Source organism: Schistocerca americana, chromosome 1 (assembly GCF_021461395.2).
Source record: "Schistocerca americana isolate TAMUIC-IGC-003095 chromosome 1, iqSchAmer2.1, whole genome shotgun sequence".
Classification (NCBI taxonomy): Eukaryota; Metazoa; Arthropoda; class Insecta; order Orthoptera; family Acrididae; genus Schistocerca; species Schistocerca americana.
The window spans coordinates 879959783-879977720 of record NC_060119.1 but is presented as its reverse complement, the minus strand read 5'-3'; the positions used below and the strand labels follow the sequence as shown (position 1 = coordinate 879977720).

At 40.0% G+C, this 17938-nt stretch overlaps 1 protein-coding gene across 1 annotated transcript in view; it reads left to right on the top strand.

Moving 5' to 3' along the window:
• Positions 1–17938, top strand: part of LOC124614272 (lissencephaly-1 homolog) — a 188917-nt gene that overhangs the window by 60606 nt on the left and 110373 nt on the right. Inside the window, exon 2 of the mRNA XM_047142930.1 lies at positions 9089–9196. Coding sequence (XP_046998886.1) covers positions 9159–9196 — 38 coding nt within the window. The 5' untranslated portion in view covers positions 9089–9158. The remainder of the gene's footprint in view (positions 1–9088; positions 9197–17938) is intronic.

The following is a 17938-nucleotide window of genomic DNA, read 5'->3' as shown; positions in this document are numbered from 1 at the left end:
TAAGTCTACGATTTCCTTACTGACTCTGCCTGCGTGCTCATGCGCCACTTTCTTTTACATAAATGTAAACAGTTGAATACATTCTTAAATGTAAGACTTACAAAATAACAATTCAAAGTCATCAGTTGATTTTCTTTTCTTACATCAAAAAATGGGCCACATATTTCCCTACATGTTCTGATATGCAATTTGGAAGAGTTTACTTAATTTCATATACAATTTCAAAGAGTTTTACAGTACAATAATTCAAATTACATTTTAGTTAATAGTAACAAATTACTTTGAATAAAATATTGTTATTGGTATCTTTGATAGGTCTGAAGTAGAGCTATCATATTAATTAATCGTAATGAATATATAATAGCTTTTCGGAAACGGGGGGAAGTAAGATTTTAAGATTTTTTTTTTTTTTTTTGCAACATGACTGCACAGTTCATATCAAGAAATTTCAAGGTTGGTTTATTAACGAACTGCTTACTCCTCTTAGTTACTAATACAAATTTGGTGACAAATTAATGTGAAATTGAATCTGAAATAGTAAACTCATTTGTACTAATTTTTTGAAGGGCTGTTTATTACTGGAACTGGATATAGGCATAACAGTATAAAGCCCAGAAAGTTAAAAATTCGAGCTAAATTGACCTCTTCAGAGAATGTTGACATGGGAAGGAATTTCAGATACGAGTGGGAAGGTAGTCCCATTTCAAGATCTTTAGCAGAATAAAGTAAACGGTGGAGGTAACAAATAGCGTCCTTGACAGAGACTCATCCAGTGTGGCGAAGAGTGCCATGTACTGTGCAGACACGCTTATCAGTGGCAGCGGTTGCTGCCTCGGGGCTACAAGGGCCGTTTCGTTTGAGTAATCGTCTGCTGTTGTGTCATGCATGGGGCTCGCTAGTGTCAACCTTTCGGGGATACGATGTAACATTTTGGCAGACAACAATAGTGTACACTTATTACAGTTGGAAACAGGTGTACACAGGCAAGGAAAAGTGGTTAACACGCAAGCTTCCGTGACGGTGTCTCGTCAAACATAGTAAGAGTAGTTTCAGTAACGCGAATAGTAATCATATACGTAGACAAAGTGCTTTTGATGACTTGAGACAAACAAGTTAGTTTAGGCTTTAACGTGAATTTACCACTCAACATTAACTATTCTTCTAATAGCAAAGTTCACGAAGTGTCCAGTGTAACCCGAAGGGAAAAAGCGGTCATTTTCTTGGAAACGGTTCGCGAACAAACCACATGAGCCCAACGGCTATGAGACTAGTAAAAGATGCTGAAACAGGTTAGTGTTCTGTAAACAAGGCTGTTGAAGAATGGTGGTTTGTCGACAAAAATTTCAACAGATGGTGATCTCTGGAGTCTAAAATGTGCGATAATGTGGATTATATTTTGTATGTGGTTATTTTATATCTTACAAGGACCAATGCGTTTAGATATCGCACGCCGATTTATGTTTACTAACGTTGTAAATATATTGCTTTTAATTTCTATACAGTTCTGTTATGTATCGCAGCTCTCTCTCTCTCTCTCTCTCTCTCTCTCTCTCTCTCTCTCTCTCTCTCCCTCCCTCCCTTCTCTCTCCCCCTCCCCCCCCTCTCTCTCTCTCTCTTCTTCTTTTTCTCCTCCTCCTCCCTCTCTCTCTCTCTCTCTCTCTCTCTCTCTCTCTCTCTCTCTCTCTCTCTCTCCCGTCTCTCTCCCCCTCCCCCCCTCTCTCTCTCTCTCTCTCTTCTTTTTCTCCTCCTCCTCCCTCTCTCTCTCTCCCTCCCTCCCCCTCCATCCCTCCCTCCCCCTCCATCCCTCCCTCTCCCCCTACTTCTCTACAAAGTCCCCTCCTCCCCCCTCCTCTTTCATTACTGAAGACAAAATTACGGAAAAAGTTTCAATCAAGGAGCTAACCATGCTGTCTTGAAAGAATAGCGTCAGTTATGTGTAGTTGGCGACGATTCCAGGCCTACTTTCTGTTTATAAAATGCTAGCAGCTGTTGTATACTACAGATTTTGTTAGCACGTAATTGAATGGCAGCTGCTGCACTCAGAGGACGCAGAGATGATTTAACCTCGTCAAACAGGAAAAGAGGTCGCATTCAAGGAGTAATAGAGGGCATTGGTCTCTCTACCACTTCACTCTCTTACAAAACTTGTGGACATATTAAATTTCTCCTCATTATTGTGAAGATTGACTTCCCGAACGTCAGAAATGAGATTTTTTAGCCATTCGCAAAGATTCTTTTGAGGGACTCGAGGCTTTATTGTGACAGAAATCGGTAGGGTAGGAATTCACAGTAAATTTCAGACAATGTCGGTAATACTTACTGTGCCTGTTCATCGCCCACTAACCAATCTGTGGAATAGGCAAGACATCTGATGTGAGCGACAACAGTATGTTAGGCGCACTTAAGACCTAATATTCATTTGAAAGTTATGAAAAAAAATTACAAACTAGTCCAAAATAAGTTTTTTGAACATTTTTCCTATCTAGCCTAATGGAATAAAGCAAGTAAATTATATATAATTTAAACGATTTAGATTAAAATGACAAATGATTATTTGTTTATACAGTCTCTGCTGAACATTTCAGCAGGCTAGGAGACAGCATCTGCCTGTAAAAGTCTGCGTGTTGTCTTCCCTTATGACCAACATACGACCACACGCACTCAGTTAAATATGAGCTCTTGAAGTGTACAGTTGAAAAATGGAGTCTGTGTTCTTATTAACGAAGCTTGTCATAAGAGTGTATGGAGTGTTTTCTAAAGACGTTACTTTGACTGAAGATTTTGATTATAACGTTCTTTAAAAAAGATATCTTTGTCCTATCCAAATTTACTGTGTTGTGTTGTTCAGCAAACGCTGTGCTAAATCAGTTTCATTGTAATCCAAAGAAAAATTAAACCACTTAATCTGTAAAACCAGTATGTAATGCCTATAACGAAATCAATCCCTCTGAAGTTTACTCAGTCTCGTGAGCACGGAGTTGTATGGCCCTGTGCAATAAACTGATAAAATTCCCTACGCAAAAAAACAATGAAATACATTTTCCTTAGCTCTTTAGTCGCAACAGATGTAATCTTCGTATTCTGTTGTTGTTGTTGTTGTTGTTGTCTTCAGTCCTGAGACTGGTTTGATGCAGCTCTCCATGCTACCCTAACCTGTGCAAGTTTCTTCATCTCCCAGTACCTACTGCAACCTACATCCTTCTGAATCTGCTTAGTGTATTCATCTCTTGGTCTCCCTCTACGATTTTTACCCTCCACACTGCCCTCCAATGCTAAATTTGTGATTCCTTGATGCCTCAAAACATGTCCTACCAACCGGTCCCTTCTTCTCGTCAAGTTGTCACAAACTCTTCTCCCCAATACTATTCAATACCTCCTGATTAGTTATGTGATCCACCCATCTAATCTTCAGCATTCTTCTGTAGCACCACATTTCGAAAGCTTCTATTCTCTTCTTGTCCACACTATTTATCGTCCCATGTTTCACTTCCATACATGGCTACACTCCATACAACTACTTTCAGAAATGACTTCCTGACATTTAAATCTATACTCGATGTTAACAAATTTCTCTTCTTCAGAAACGCTTTCCTTGCCATTGCCAGTCTACATTTTATATCCTCTCTGCTCCGACCATCATCAGTTATTTTGCTCCCCAAATAGCAAAACTCCTTTACTACTTTAAGTGTCTCATTTCCTAATCTAATTCCCTCAGCATCACCCGACTTAATTCGATTACATTCCATTATCCTCGTTTTGCTTTTGTTGATGTTCATCTTATATCCTCCATTTCAAGACACTATCCATTCCGTTCAACTGCTCTTCCAAGTCCTTTGCTGTCTCTGACAGAATCACAATGTCATCGGCGAACCTCAAGGTTTTTATTTCTTCTCCCTGGATTTTAATACCTACTCCGAATTTTTCTTTTGTTTACTTTACTGCTTGCTCAATATACAGATTGAATAACATTGGGGAGAGGCTACAACCCCTGTCTCACTCCCTTCCCAACCACTGCTTCCCTTTCATGTCCCTCGACTCTTATAACTGCCATCTGGTTTTTGTACAAATTGTAAATAGCCTTTAGCTCCCTGTATTTTACCCCTTCCACCTTTAGAATTTGGAAGAGAATATTCCAGTCAACATTGTCAAAAGCTTTCTCCAAGTCTACAAATGCTAGAAACGTAGGTTTGCCTTTCCTTAATCTTTCTTCTAAGGTAAGTCGTAAGATCAGTATTGCCTCACGTGTTCCAGTGTTTCTACGGAATCCAAACTGATTTTCCCCGATGTTGGCTTCTGCCAGTTTTTTCCATTCGTCTCTCCACAGTAGGCATACAAAATATTCAGTCTTGGGCGCAGCGAAATGCAATGCGGCCGTAAAATAGCTTCACACAAATAATGTCACAAGGCATGGTAGCGGATGAGGTACTGATAACAGGATATGTTAAGACCGGTTATTTCAGTTTGAAACTTGTATTCAGAATAAAGTTTCACCTTCACAAAATCTTATATGAAACATTTTACATTAAGTTCAAAATCGGTGAACTTCTCAATTGTTCTACAATTCTTAACTTACTAGCGTAATTAAAGACAATTTGATTGTTACATGACATCGTTTGACAAAATAGATTCCAAAATTTAACTTGTATCAGGATTAAAAAAACACACAAAAATTACAAATCGGGTATACCTAAGTAGTGGGGCAAGGGGGAACCAGTGCACTGTTAGTGCAGGTTGCCTATATCAGGGGCAGGTATGCACTCAGGGGCAAACATATTGTTCTCGGCGGCGTCGGGCGTCGATTTAATTAATTTGCATAATTTTTTTATATATCAACATGGTATGAGCGGTACAATAGTTGGGGGGGGGGGGGGTTTGAGTGGGTGACTTGGAGAACAGCAGGTTAAGTGTAGAACACTAGGTTAATTTGCATAATTTTTATGTGAAACACAGTACAGTAGTGTAAGTACGATGGTGTAAGGGAGTGGGTGACGAAGAATGCGCAAGAAATGGTGTTCAAAAGAATGTGAAATTCGAAAAATGTATGAGAAAGTGGTGGGAGGACATAACTAATTACTTAATTTGGTATCAAAGGCGGTACTAGTTGAAGGAAATGGGGGTGACATGGGAAAACCACTTAACAGAACAATAGGTTAAGTATTTGGTCCAACGTATCCAGTAAGCACAGGCTGAGTCCTTTTCCAGCCAATTCCTAGAAGTTGTGGTGGTCGGATAACTTAGGTTAGTGGAGTTACCCCAAGTGCCCTTTTTTTCCCCGCCATTTTCTTTGGTTAGTGGAGGTAGCCATGATATGTTGCATTGTCCTGATGGAACTTATACATCCAGCCATTTTCTGGGGGAGGGGAGGGGGGGAATTTAACAGTGGGTTAGAGGTTAATTAATCGATCAGTTTAATTAAGTAGTCAATCAAATTAATAAGAGTGAGAGGAGCTATTCCAATAACTCAGACCTGAAAGTGTACCTGTAGCAACGTTCAATTGCCCAGAAATGAAATACATAAAAATTTCTTAATCTTTTTGGTCGTCGACACCTTTTAAGAAACAAGGTGTCTATAACAACATGTTTTGTGACTTCCTAAAAATTATAAAAAAGTAGATTCAGTTTGCGAAATCCTAGTATTCCCTGCTATGTAAATGATAAAAACTAAGCGTAGAAAAAAGGCCTTTTGCCATGAATACAAAGATGAGAAAATTTAACGAAGGTAAAAAAGAATTTGGAAGTTTCATTTCAAAATCAAATTCTTACTAAAGCAGATGGTAGTTCTAAAAATTCATCAACCGAATATGATGTGATAGAAAAGCTAAAAACTCAGTGCCATATTACAACGAGGATAATCTTAATTTTATCATTTTACAGCCATGTTCTTGGAGTCGACCGAAAGTTAGTAACATCTTTAACGTATCAGAATGTTCAGTTAACAAGGCATTTAGTAAACGAACAGGGAATTTTACCTGCATTAAAAAGAAAAATGCATCGTGTTAGATAAAACGACGCTCAAAAAGGCTGTTGGGTTTTAAGCGTTTTAAATGTTCTTAGGTTTTACGCGTTTTATGCCTGACAATATAGAATACAAACAGTGGGTGACAAAGGAATTGGTGACCATCATAAAACCACGAGAAGAATTTTTTTATAATAGTTGATAGCGGACCTTGAAAATTTCAAAATGCGTTTATTGCCAAAGCTAAAGACAAATTTATGAAAGACAAAAAGCAAAACTTGGCTTTTGATGATTAATGCTTAGCTCTTGCTGACTTTTCTGAAAACTATTCCTTTGTTGTTCAAGACGAAGTACAAGGGCACCACAGGGTAAACAAACAGGCCACAGTTTATCCGCTTGTGTTCTGTTAGGAAAAGCAAATGAAGTCAGTTTTTTGTCATAAATGACCACCTTGAACACACCACCACAGCAATGTACGTTTTTCAACTGCAATTAACGCAATATAAAACAGCACCACCGTTCCATAAACAAAATGATTTTCTTCTCTGATGGTGATGCAAGCCGGTATAAAATAAAAAAAAAAATTAATATCTCCTTTAACAAAGATTTTGGACGTGATGTAGAATGGTACGTGTGTGATGGTGCTGTGCGTGCAACAAAGCACAAAATCTGGTGGGCAGCAGACCTATGAGAACCAGATCTTGACAACTCAAGAAATGTTTAAATTCCATGAAGAACAGGTAAAAGAAATTACCTATGTTTTTTTGCAAAATGTGGGGAAGTACAATAACTCTACGCTAATGTCGGGGGGTGGGGTGGGGCGTCAGAAGATTAAATGCACTTATACAGCCCAGTCACATAACTTGCTCAAGTGTAAGTTCACATCAGCATCCCCGGATAGTGTTCATCAGTGTGGAAAATGTGTACCACTGACACTTCAGAATAGACATAGTGGATTGTGTGTTCGATGAACTGTGGTGGTTTGGCAAGTTGGTAATATTATCAAAACCAAGACGTGCATGTTACATTTTACCACATACCGGCTCATTTTCAGCAAAAAATATCAAATAATCGTAGATCTGTTTATATTATATAATTGATGTACTTCATTCCATTTGCCTAAATATTGCAGTTGTTAAATAAACCTATTTTTGACTCATTTGTATTTTTTTTCATGACTTCCCATTGAACCTCAAAGTTGAAATTTATACTAAAGTTTGATATCATAAAGGTTTATTAAGTGTTTAATTTTCAGATTTTGTTCTGTTCCCCTAACAAAAAGGTACTGCAGGCCAAAAAGTGAAAAAAGTTCAAAAATCTGTTTTTAGTAGTCTTTTCTAGTGTAAACTTCTCACTGTTGAAATACTATCAAAAGTAGCAATGTCATAGCACTGAAAATATTAAGGCTGAGAAATTGCCACGTCTTTGAAAAACTGCTACTGTTCAAATATTTAGGCCTTTTAATTTGCTACCAATAACTTTCAGCTATTAAAAATATTTTACGAAATACATTCAACTTGATGATAATGTTATTGATATGCCAGTGTGTGCTGAACTAATTGTTCTTCATTTGAAAGGTATGGCAGCCCATTGCTGAATATTTTAAAAAAACGCAGATGCTATAGCAAATGCAAAAAAACTTGCTGCCTGGAACAAAAATGGCTGGCGTTTTTTATGATAAACTGTAAAAAATTTCGAAATATTTTTGTGTCCACTAAACATTACGGAATTCATCCAGCAAATGTAAAAAATTTTCTCAGTTGATGAGACAACCAGCGCTGAGCACTAGGTATGGATTGACCCAGATAATATTCTACAGTCAATATTTAATTCGTTAATTTACTGACGATTTGGGAAAGACTCTTCCGTTACAGCAATAAACTGTTACGTAAGACATCGTTCGTCTCGCTACAATACACCTCCTCCCCCATATTCTTGTCAGAAACAAGTCCAGTTCCTGTTATGTAATGCGGTTCTAGGCGCTTCAGTCTGGAACCGCGCGACTGCTACGGTCGCAGGTTCGAATCCTGCCTCGGGCATGGATGTGTGTGATACCCTTAGGTTAGTTAGGTTTAAGTAGTTCTTAAGTTCTAGGGGACTGATGACCTTGGATGTTAAGTCCCATAATGCTCAGACCCATTTAAACCATTTTACTATGTTATTGTGAAACAAAGACAAAACAAACACCAAAGGATACTCTTCAATCACTGAAGCAGACCACATATAATATGGTATTATGGCCAATATACAATAAACATCCGCGATTCTTCAGAATAATCCATATTTCTCTTGTTGCTTTACATTGCACAAAATTACATTTTCGAATTATTGTCGGGTGAAACCAAGAAAGTGCGTTGTTAAAGCGTTAGCCTCAAATTTATTTTGATGATTCTTTCCATATCGAAGTAATTTTGTTAGTGTAATTCTCAATTTTTTAAATGATACAAAAATTTAGGTTCGTGTACTTTGTTTTTCCTATTAGAAACAAACTGTGAGCCTTTCGGTAACAAATTATACCGTCCTTGAAGATAACTGTGCGTCCGGAAATGATCACACTAATGTCGGCGGGGCTTCAGCTCTGTCTAAAACCGCTTGCCCTTTGTCAGAGGTTAATGATACACACTCTAGGATTTTAACTGCCGATTTAAGTTACATAGCGTTCATTGACAGCAAACGAAATTTACGATTTAGCGAGGAGATGAGATGTAGGCCAGTAAAATATTTTATGGAATATGCCCAGTACGGCACATTTGTCGAAGATATTTCTTTCGAAGTTGCAGAAACAGCGCGTGGACTGGCTATATAAAGACACCTCCATGGTCAGAAGAAATTACGACCTGTGACCTTGGGCGAGCACGTTTGCATTATATCCGTGTAGATTTCAGTTGAAGTTTGTCTCTTAGTATAATTTCTCTGACACACTGCCCGATGAGCAAATACATGTTCGATGAAGCAGAAGTAAGATAGTAATTGACTTGTACTGTTGTAGTCTTGTAGATTTCACAATTTATTTGAAAGTGGGCTCGTTTCTTAACAGATTCGAGTGTGCTCCAATAGCACCCTGTCAGAATGTTTGCCGTTCTGGTGATGTATAATGGTGCTCTGATGGTTTGTACGTCGTCTCTTTTGCAGATCGTCCACATGATGTGGTAAGCGCATTGAACGCCTTCTCGCCGGCTCTCGCTCCCAAACTCTACGGATCATGAAAATGGTGTTGTCTCAACGGCAGCGGGAGGAGCTGTAAGTATACAATTTCCAACTCACCCCTAATTTCCGTGAAGTTCTTAATCTTATGTTGAAGATAAAATAAGAGAATTACTTTCTTAATTTTGTGTGGAAGATAAAGAGAACTACCGTTATAGCGCAGGCGCAGGTTCAGGGCTCTGCAGCAATATTAGTTATCAGAAAATGGAGAAGATTTTCGGCTCAAAACTCAGCAACGAAGTTGTCGCATTGTCATCAGGCACTGTATGTTTCACACAGTTGTCAGTTCTTGAGATACTTGATACAATGAAAGGTAATCCGATTTAGCAAACCACTGTATGTTATGTTCATTTGCCGTAACTAAAGTACTTTCACAGTCTGCAATGTGTCCCAGGAGGGAGGTCAATATTCAGGGATATGACACGAAGCTCATTAGAAGCAAAAGGCTTCGTGTGGACATACGCAGTATCCCGAATGGTTTCAAAGATAGAATACATTTAATGTAGATTGTGTGGGTTTTACTGTGACTGTCGTTGATTATTACTTATATTGCTGATTCTGTTCCACGCGAAACAAACGACGATTGTCATTTAACCAGTGAAAAAAATTCAAGTCGTGTGGCATTGTCGTCAATTTGAAGATTGTGGACCCGCTGTATGTGAAATGGTCAAGTTTTCCGCATGTAATGTTCGCCTTACACGTGTTCGTGTGACACTAATACGCGCAGAAAGTCGCCATGTGCTAACAGTAGAACTAACGGTGCACCACTTCTACAACGGGTTGCTGTTTCTGCACAGGTTATTCAAATACGTGTTAAAACAAAAATGGGAAGAATATGTTTCACGGCCGGCCGGAGTGGCCGTGCGTTTCTAGTCGCTACAGTCTGGAACCGAGCGACCGCTACGGTCGCAGGTTCGAATCCTGCCTCGGGCATGGATGTATGTGATGTCCTTAGGTTCGTTAGGCTTAATTAGTTCTACGTTCTAGGCGACTGTTGACCTCAGAAGTTAAATCGCATAGTGCTCAGAGCCATTTTATGTTTCACGCAATGTGCTCAAAACCCTAATACACTCCACGACCAGGGCTTCGACGTTTATAAAAGCACCGACGGCATTCTTTGACGGCGGCAGCAGCCGCAGCAGCACTAGCACTACCATCGCAGAAGCCATAAATACGCATCGTCTCTCCTTTTTCGTTACTTTACATTATATGTGTGGCACTTTAGCTAGCGCGTGATAAGTTGAGGTATAATAAAATATCAGAGTTTGGATGAGTAAGACACGATGTATATCCAAAAAAAATTCCGGAACTTTGTCAACAAAATTTTTCTACACTTAACCGTTTACTTATTGTGCATGGTCTCCTTCGAAATATTCTCCTTCACAACTGATACACCACTCCCAACGCTGTTTCCGGAAGCAGTCTTGGTAGTCTCTTACACCACGTCCTGCGCGAGCGGTAAACGCGAACGCGGCGCGCTGCCGGTCCGCGTGAACAGGCGAGCGACGCATTGTGAAGCTACGTGAATTGTCAGCTGCGCGGCGGATGATTAATAGTTCATGAGAAAAAGTGTTTTGCGTTTTTCTTGGAGTAAAAAATACTGTATGTTAATGAAGCAAAGCTACATCAAGTCCTATAGTTAGTTTTTCGGTAGATTTTCTCCTTTTCCTTTAAAAAATTAAAAACTGCTTATTTCGGTTTTGGAAGTTTTCTTCACTATATAATACTTCTAATTCGATTATAAGAAAACTAATTGTTGCAAAGAACTGATTTTTCCTTATCTTACAGTATCATATCGCAGCTTGATGAAGTGTCAATTTTTTCGATATTTGCCATAGTCATTGTGATAATAAATTTCTAAGTGAGCTATCGTATCAAACTTAGTGTTTACAGTGAAAAATGTGGTCGCTGGCTACATTACGTTCGGTTAATTTTAGGTGATACGTTCCTGCGTATAAAATGTAACCGACATATTGGAATTGGTTTTTAAAGGCGAAACAATCCATATTTCACCACAGAATGGAGAAAGATGCTGAAGTATTTTTATTCGAGGGCGCAGGTGCCGATCGCGCTGCCTGAGCGCGCCACCTTCAAGTAGCCTGCAGTTCAGTCGTGAATAGTTGAGGGAGCAGACGCGTTATTCTGGTGTCAGCACACTTGCCTTTTCAGTACACTGCATTCATTATGGTCAGAAGAAAGACATTTTCAATGGAAAACTCGTATTCAAGTATCAAATACTGAAGAAATCTTGTCTAAAACAAAGAAATGAAGCTATATTTGGAAAAGCATATTCATGGAGAATTTCACCATTTGTATGAAGAACTGAAATGTCGACCTTTTGCTATTCAAGGAGTATGCTCGAATGTTACCCACAACGTTTGATTATATCGTCGACGCTATAAAACCTGTTCTGCCATCAAATTCAACTAATTTCTAGTGACCTATTTTAGTTTAAAGGTTGATGGTGGTGGCGTTAAGTAACAAATAAGAAATCAGTCATTTTACTTCATTATTCACATAACCGCATGTACTTAATCTTTTACATTTCTCAAACATTTGTAAGATGTGAATGATCAACTTGTGGCGCCTGTTGCGTATTTAGGTGCCTCGAACAATAGGTCTTCATCATTGTTATCTTCTTGGTCCTGACGTAGTATTTTTCTCTCTCTCTCTGATTGTCGAAATGCGTATAGGCCATCTTTTACTTATGTTTATTTCTGTTGCAACCGGTGGATTTATCGAGCCTAAAGCGATGCTATCATTGTGGGTAGTTTCTGTTGCTTGGGGAATCAGCAGCATGGCCTGCTCTGTCTGTTCAACTACAGGAGCCTGAAGTTCAGGCTCATCGTTGTCGTCAACACTACTGTCATTGGGAGTCTCGCAACTGCTACTGACAGTAGCACTCTCAAAGGCATTTTCTGTGTCCCTCACATCCATTTCGTCTTCTAATGTAGTAACACATGTAGAGTCCAAAAATTCCGAAGACGTGCTCGCTGCTGAGTGTTCTGGCTGACAAGTTCCCTTTTGTTTTTCGTTGTCAAAATATCATTTAAAAATAGCATGGACTCAAAATTTGGCCAAATGCCTCTTCATACCAGTCCACTGTCGGCGCCAGCCCCAGAGCGAGGCTTAGATATTTTTTTCAATTCTTGGAAACGTGTCCCTTGTATTTTTCAGTTTTTTCTTTGCGACTTCACCTGAAGTAAAAATTTAAAAAGAAAGACTTCAACGCATAACGGTACTAAAAAGTTGTTATACTGTCTCTTTAACAATTGTCGTTTCTGTGGGGAACTCTACGAATTGTTGACTTGATTGTTTAGAATTAATGGCTACAGGTATATCCGTGCTCAGTGAAAACGGAACTTTCCATACGCTATATGAGCTGAGCGAACATGAGGCAAATTTAGTGTCAAACTCCCCATACTACTGACTCATCCTTGTACATAGAAGCGTAGGGCATCAATGCGATTGTTTAACGACATAACTGATGAGATACGTAAGCCTCAGCAGTTAACCGTGCTCTTCTGGCAAAATTGACCTACGTGAATTATAATTACTTTTCCACTGAATCGGTCTATATCATAACAACTGATGGCGTGTTGACGATCTATTTCAAAAGATGTTAAAGGCACATAATGACAGGATATCACTCTGAATACTACAGTGACTATAATTTCGAGCTTGGTAGCGTGTCAGCAAAGACAAGCACACCATTGTGTTGTCAGCAATTGTGAAAGGGACAGGTTGTATAATTAATTATATTATTTGTTGATGTTCCCTATATCGCGTTACATTCACAAAAACGAAAAATACTATGTCCAATTTAGAACCTACCACATTTTTAAACAAATTTAAAAAAACATAAGAAATCAACAGATTTTTATCATTCCAGGTACTTAGCCACGGACATACCATTCCTCCAACTCACTTTTTCATTCAGAATTTCTAAAAACGGCTGTTTGCACATTGATGCGAAACACATTCGTATTAAAAAACCCAGTAAATCTGGTTCCATGTATTACTGCTGCAAATCCTCCTTTTCCATTGGATTATTAGCCGTCACCGACGCAAATTATAGGTTTTTCATGGTGAATGTAGGCTCCCACGGCAAAGACAATGACGCAGGTGTGTTTGATGAATGCCCCTTCCGACATTCAGTAGAAAAGGGAAGACTAAAACTACCAGAAGAAGAATTTTTGCCAGTATCAAGTGTCGATATGTTTTTCTAGGTGATGCAGCATTTCCACTAACGGAACGTTTAATGAGGCCTTTTCCAGAAAGAACGACTGCAGGTAACAGTTAAATATCTTTTTACTATCTGTTATTTCGGGCAAGAATGGTGGTATAATGTTCATTTGGTTCTTGCTGTGGGCTTCAGTCCATAGACTGGTTTGGTGCAGCTCTCCATGCTACTCTATCCTGTGCAAGCTTCATCATCTCCCAGTACCTACTGCAACCTACATCCTTCTGTATCTGCTTAGTGTATTGACCTCTTGGTCTCCCTGTACGATTTTTACCCTCCACGCTGCTGCCCTCCAATACTAAATTGGTCCCTTGATGCCTCAGAACATCTCATACCAACCTATCCCTTCTAGTTAAGCTGTGCCACAAATTCCTCTTCTCCCCAGTTCTGTTCAATACCTCCTCATTCGTTACATGATCTACCCATCTAATCTCCAGCGTTCTTCTGTAGCACCACATTTAGAAAGCTTCTATTCTCTTCTTGTCTAAACTGTTAATTGTCCATGTTTCACTTCCATATATGGCTACACTCCAAACAAATACTTTCAGAAACGACTTCCTGACACTTAAATCTATACTCGATGTTAACAAATTTCTCTTCTTCAGAAACGCTTTCCTTGCCATTACCAGTCTACATTTTATATCCTTTCTACTTCGACCATCGCCAGTTATTTTGCCCTCCAAATAGTAAAACTAATCCACTACTTTGTGTCTCATTTCCTAATCTAATTCCCTCAGCATCACCCGATTTAATTCGACTACATTCCATTATCCTCATTTTGCTCCTATATTTCTTTCCCGCATTCTTGTCAATCGTTCCCTAATGCTCTCTGAAACTCGCATTCGGGTTCAGTCCTGCGTCCGGCCATCCTGATTTAGGTTTTCCGTGATTTCCCTAAAACGCTCCAGGCAATTGCCAGGATGGTTCCTTTGAAAGGGCCCGGCCGACTTCCTTCACCGTCCTTCCCTAAGCCGATGAGACCGATGACATCGCTGTTTGGTCTCTTCCCCCAAAACAACCCAACCCAACCTCTCTTTGAAACTCTCTACAACCTCTGGTTCTTTCAGTGTATCCACGTTCCATCTCCGTAAATTCCCACCTTTTTGCAGTTTCTTCGGTTTTAATCTGCAGTTCATAACCTATAGATTGTGATCAGAGTCTACATCTGCCTCTGGAAATGCCTTACAATTTAAAACCTGGTTGGTAAAGCTCTGTCTTACCATTATATAATCTATCTGAAACCTTCTGGTGTCTCCGGGCCTCTTCCACTTATACAGCCGTCTTTCATGATTCCTAAACCAATTGTTAGCTTTGATTAAATGAAGCTCTGTTGAAAATTCTACCAGGCGGCTTCCTCTTTCATTCCTTACCCCTATTCCATATTCACCCACTACTTTTCCTTTTCCTACTACCAAATTCCAGTCCCCCATGACTATTAAATTTTCATCTCCTTTCAGTATCTGAACAATTTCATTTATCTCATCATACATTTCTTCAATCTCTTCATCTACTGAGCTAGTTGGCATATAAACTTGTATTATTGTGGTAGGCGTGGGCTTCGTGTCTGTCTTGGCTACTATAATGTGTTCACTATGCTGTTCGTAGTAGCTTACCTGCATTCCTTTTTTTTATTCATTATTAAACCTACTCCTGCATTACTCCTATTTGATTTTGTATTTATAAACATGTATTCACCTGACCGCAAGTCTTGTTCCTCCTGCCAGCGACCTTCATTAATTCCCACCATATCTTTCACCTATCCATTTCCCTTTTTAAATTTTCTAACCTACCTGTCCGATTAAGGGATCTGACATTCCACACTCCGATGCGTAGACGGTCATAGCCCTTTCACACATAGCTTTCTCCTCCGGGGGGGGGGGGGGGGGGGGGGGAGGGGAGGGGAGGATCCACCTTTCTGTGAATTTTGTGGCGTTCAGCATATTGTGGCTCCGTGTGTCCTGTATACTGATAATAAAGCAGCCCTTGGTTTCGCTGGAGATCTGCCCAGCGTCCTCGCAGATACCGATACCAGTGTTAATAGAGTGGTGAAATTTTGTGAACTATCAGGCCTCATCCCAAAACTGGTGGGGAAGGGCGGCAGGCTTTAGTACGTTATAAACTTCTCTACTTGTGGGGACAGCCTTCGTCCTCACCTATGAGATTTCCTGTTAATTTTTCGTCAGGGCGGTGATGACTGTGATGTCGAGCGTCCCCTCAACCCAACTCATCATCATCATCCGATACGTAGAACGCCAGTTTTCTTTCTCCTGATAACGACGCCCTCCTGAGTAGTCCCCACACGGAGATCCGAATGGGGCACTACTTTACCTCCGGAATATTTTATCCAAGAGGACGCCACCATCGTTTAACCATACAGTAAAGGTGCATGCCTTCGGGGAAAATTACGGCTGTAGTTTCCCCTTGCTTTCAGCCGTTCGCAGTACCAGTACAGCAAGGCTGTTTTGGTTAATGTTACAAGGCGAGATCAATCATACAGACTGTTGTCCCTGCAATTACTGAAATGGCTGCTGCCCCTCTTCGAGAACCACACGTCTGACTGGCCTCTCAACAGATACCGCTCCGTTGTGGTTGCACATACGGTACGGCCATCTGTATCGCTGAGGCACGCAAGCCTCCCCACCAAAGGCAAGGTCCATGGTTCATGGGGGACATTTGGGTCTATAACATCTAAATAGATATTTGGTTCTGTAACGTTTAAATTTAGAATTTTGCATAAACATATCGAAACTAGTGTGGAAAAGGCACTACATATTGTAAAAGCTATAACTTTATTACCCAACATCCGTGATCTTGAATCAATAAATGAGCTAGAGGTGGCGTTTTTCCAAGATGTATAACGAAATATACCAAATACACCTTAAGGCAATTTACTAAAGAGATAACAAAGTATCATCACGAGCAGCTGTGCAAGCCATGTTAAGATGAAAAACACCGCAAACCGCGTCCACTCCGCACGGAAATCAATTTGATCGCGTCCGCTTCGCCACAACTCGCGTCGCACACTGCCCCGCACGTGCGCGCTCACGTAGGACAATTTGACCGCTGGCCATTGTTTGATATTTTCGCGCGGTCGCCGCACCGCAGAGCTTTCGCAACAGTTCACTCACGTAGGACGCCGCCTTGGTGGATCGCGGGAAGAGCAGTCTGCAGGGGCCAGGTTTGGAGAGTACGGAGGATGAACCAGCACAGCGATTTCGTTTTTTGTGCAGTAGTCTTGCACCAAAAGGGATGAATGTGCAGGTGCGTTAATCGTGATGCAAGAGTCATGAATTGTCTCGCCACATTTCAAGCTGTTTTCTTCTCTCATTTTCTCGCAGACGTCGCAACACGTCCCGATAGTACCATCCATTAACGTTTGCCCCCGGGCAACTAATTCATGATGAACTAATCCTTCGAAGTCAAAGAAAACTACCACCATTTCATTTACTACCAGTTTGACGAATAATGTTATTAGTTATGTAGGGAAATATAACATGTTTGAACATGGACAATATAAATAAAGCATTGAATTCGTAAACATTGAAGATTTGAGCATCAGTACTGTAAAAAAAAAAGCTGTAATTTACCCTTAACCTAAAATAACATTTGCTGCTACCACCGAAATTACCGTTCATTCGGTTTTATGAATGAATAGTAAGCAACGATTATTTCCAGAAAAATAGTAATTTATGGCACACAGGCTATTTCAGGCACTTCGTCCATCCATTTCGACAGCTGCTCGTCATCCATCAACCTTCTGAACATAAGAAGTAAAACTTCTTCGAGGAATCATTGTTGGTCGTTGAAAATGTTCATAAACTGATTCACAAGTAGGGCAACTAAATTTTCTAAGAAAGAAAATAAATACACAACTTTTGCAAATGTCATTATTTATATTTTGTAATATTACCAGAAAAAAATACATAGAAAAACTGACGACAGAACACACTCCCAAGAATGCACCCGCGCGGACTTACAATCCGCACCTCATCAGTTTGCTGCTTCAGACAATGACTGTCTGCTGTTGCTGACAGTGATTCGTTAAGGAAAGAGGGGCAGGTAGAAAAAGTCACTAACGGAAATCTTAAATTCTTAATTCATTGTTGACCGGAAGTTAAAACCGCGGGCTCACAGTCCACGGTACATGTAATGGAGGGTAAAGTTCCGTTCGGCCATTTTTAAACCGTATGAAGCGTTCGTAACACCGAGTCCGGCTTAAGCACTCATCACGTAGGCTGTTTAGACTTCGGCACGTATGACCCCAGCTGTTTTTTGCGCCATAAAGCAAAACAAAAACAATCACGTAGGCGTCCTTCATCATTTGGTGTGTGTGTGTGTGTGTGTGTGTGTGTGTGTGTGTGAAGGTTTTCTTGAGTTTCACGCGAAATTTAATGCAGACGCGTTGCTCCTCTAACTCTTCCATCTCGGAATTCACATACTGTCAGATACATCGATCCAACACACAATTGGCGCGAAATTACGAATGTTCAGAAACGTTTTGAAGAGCCCTCCTATATGCGCGCCACTAGCCCAGA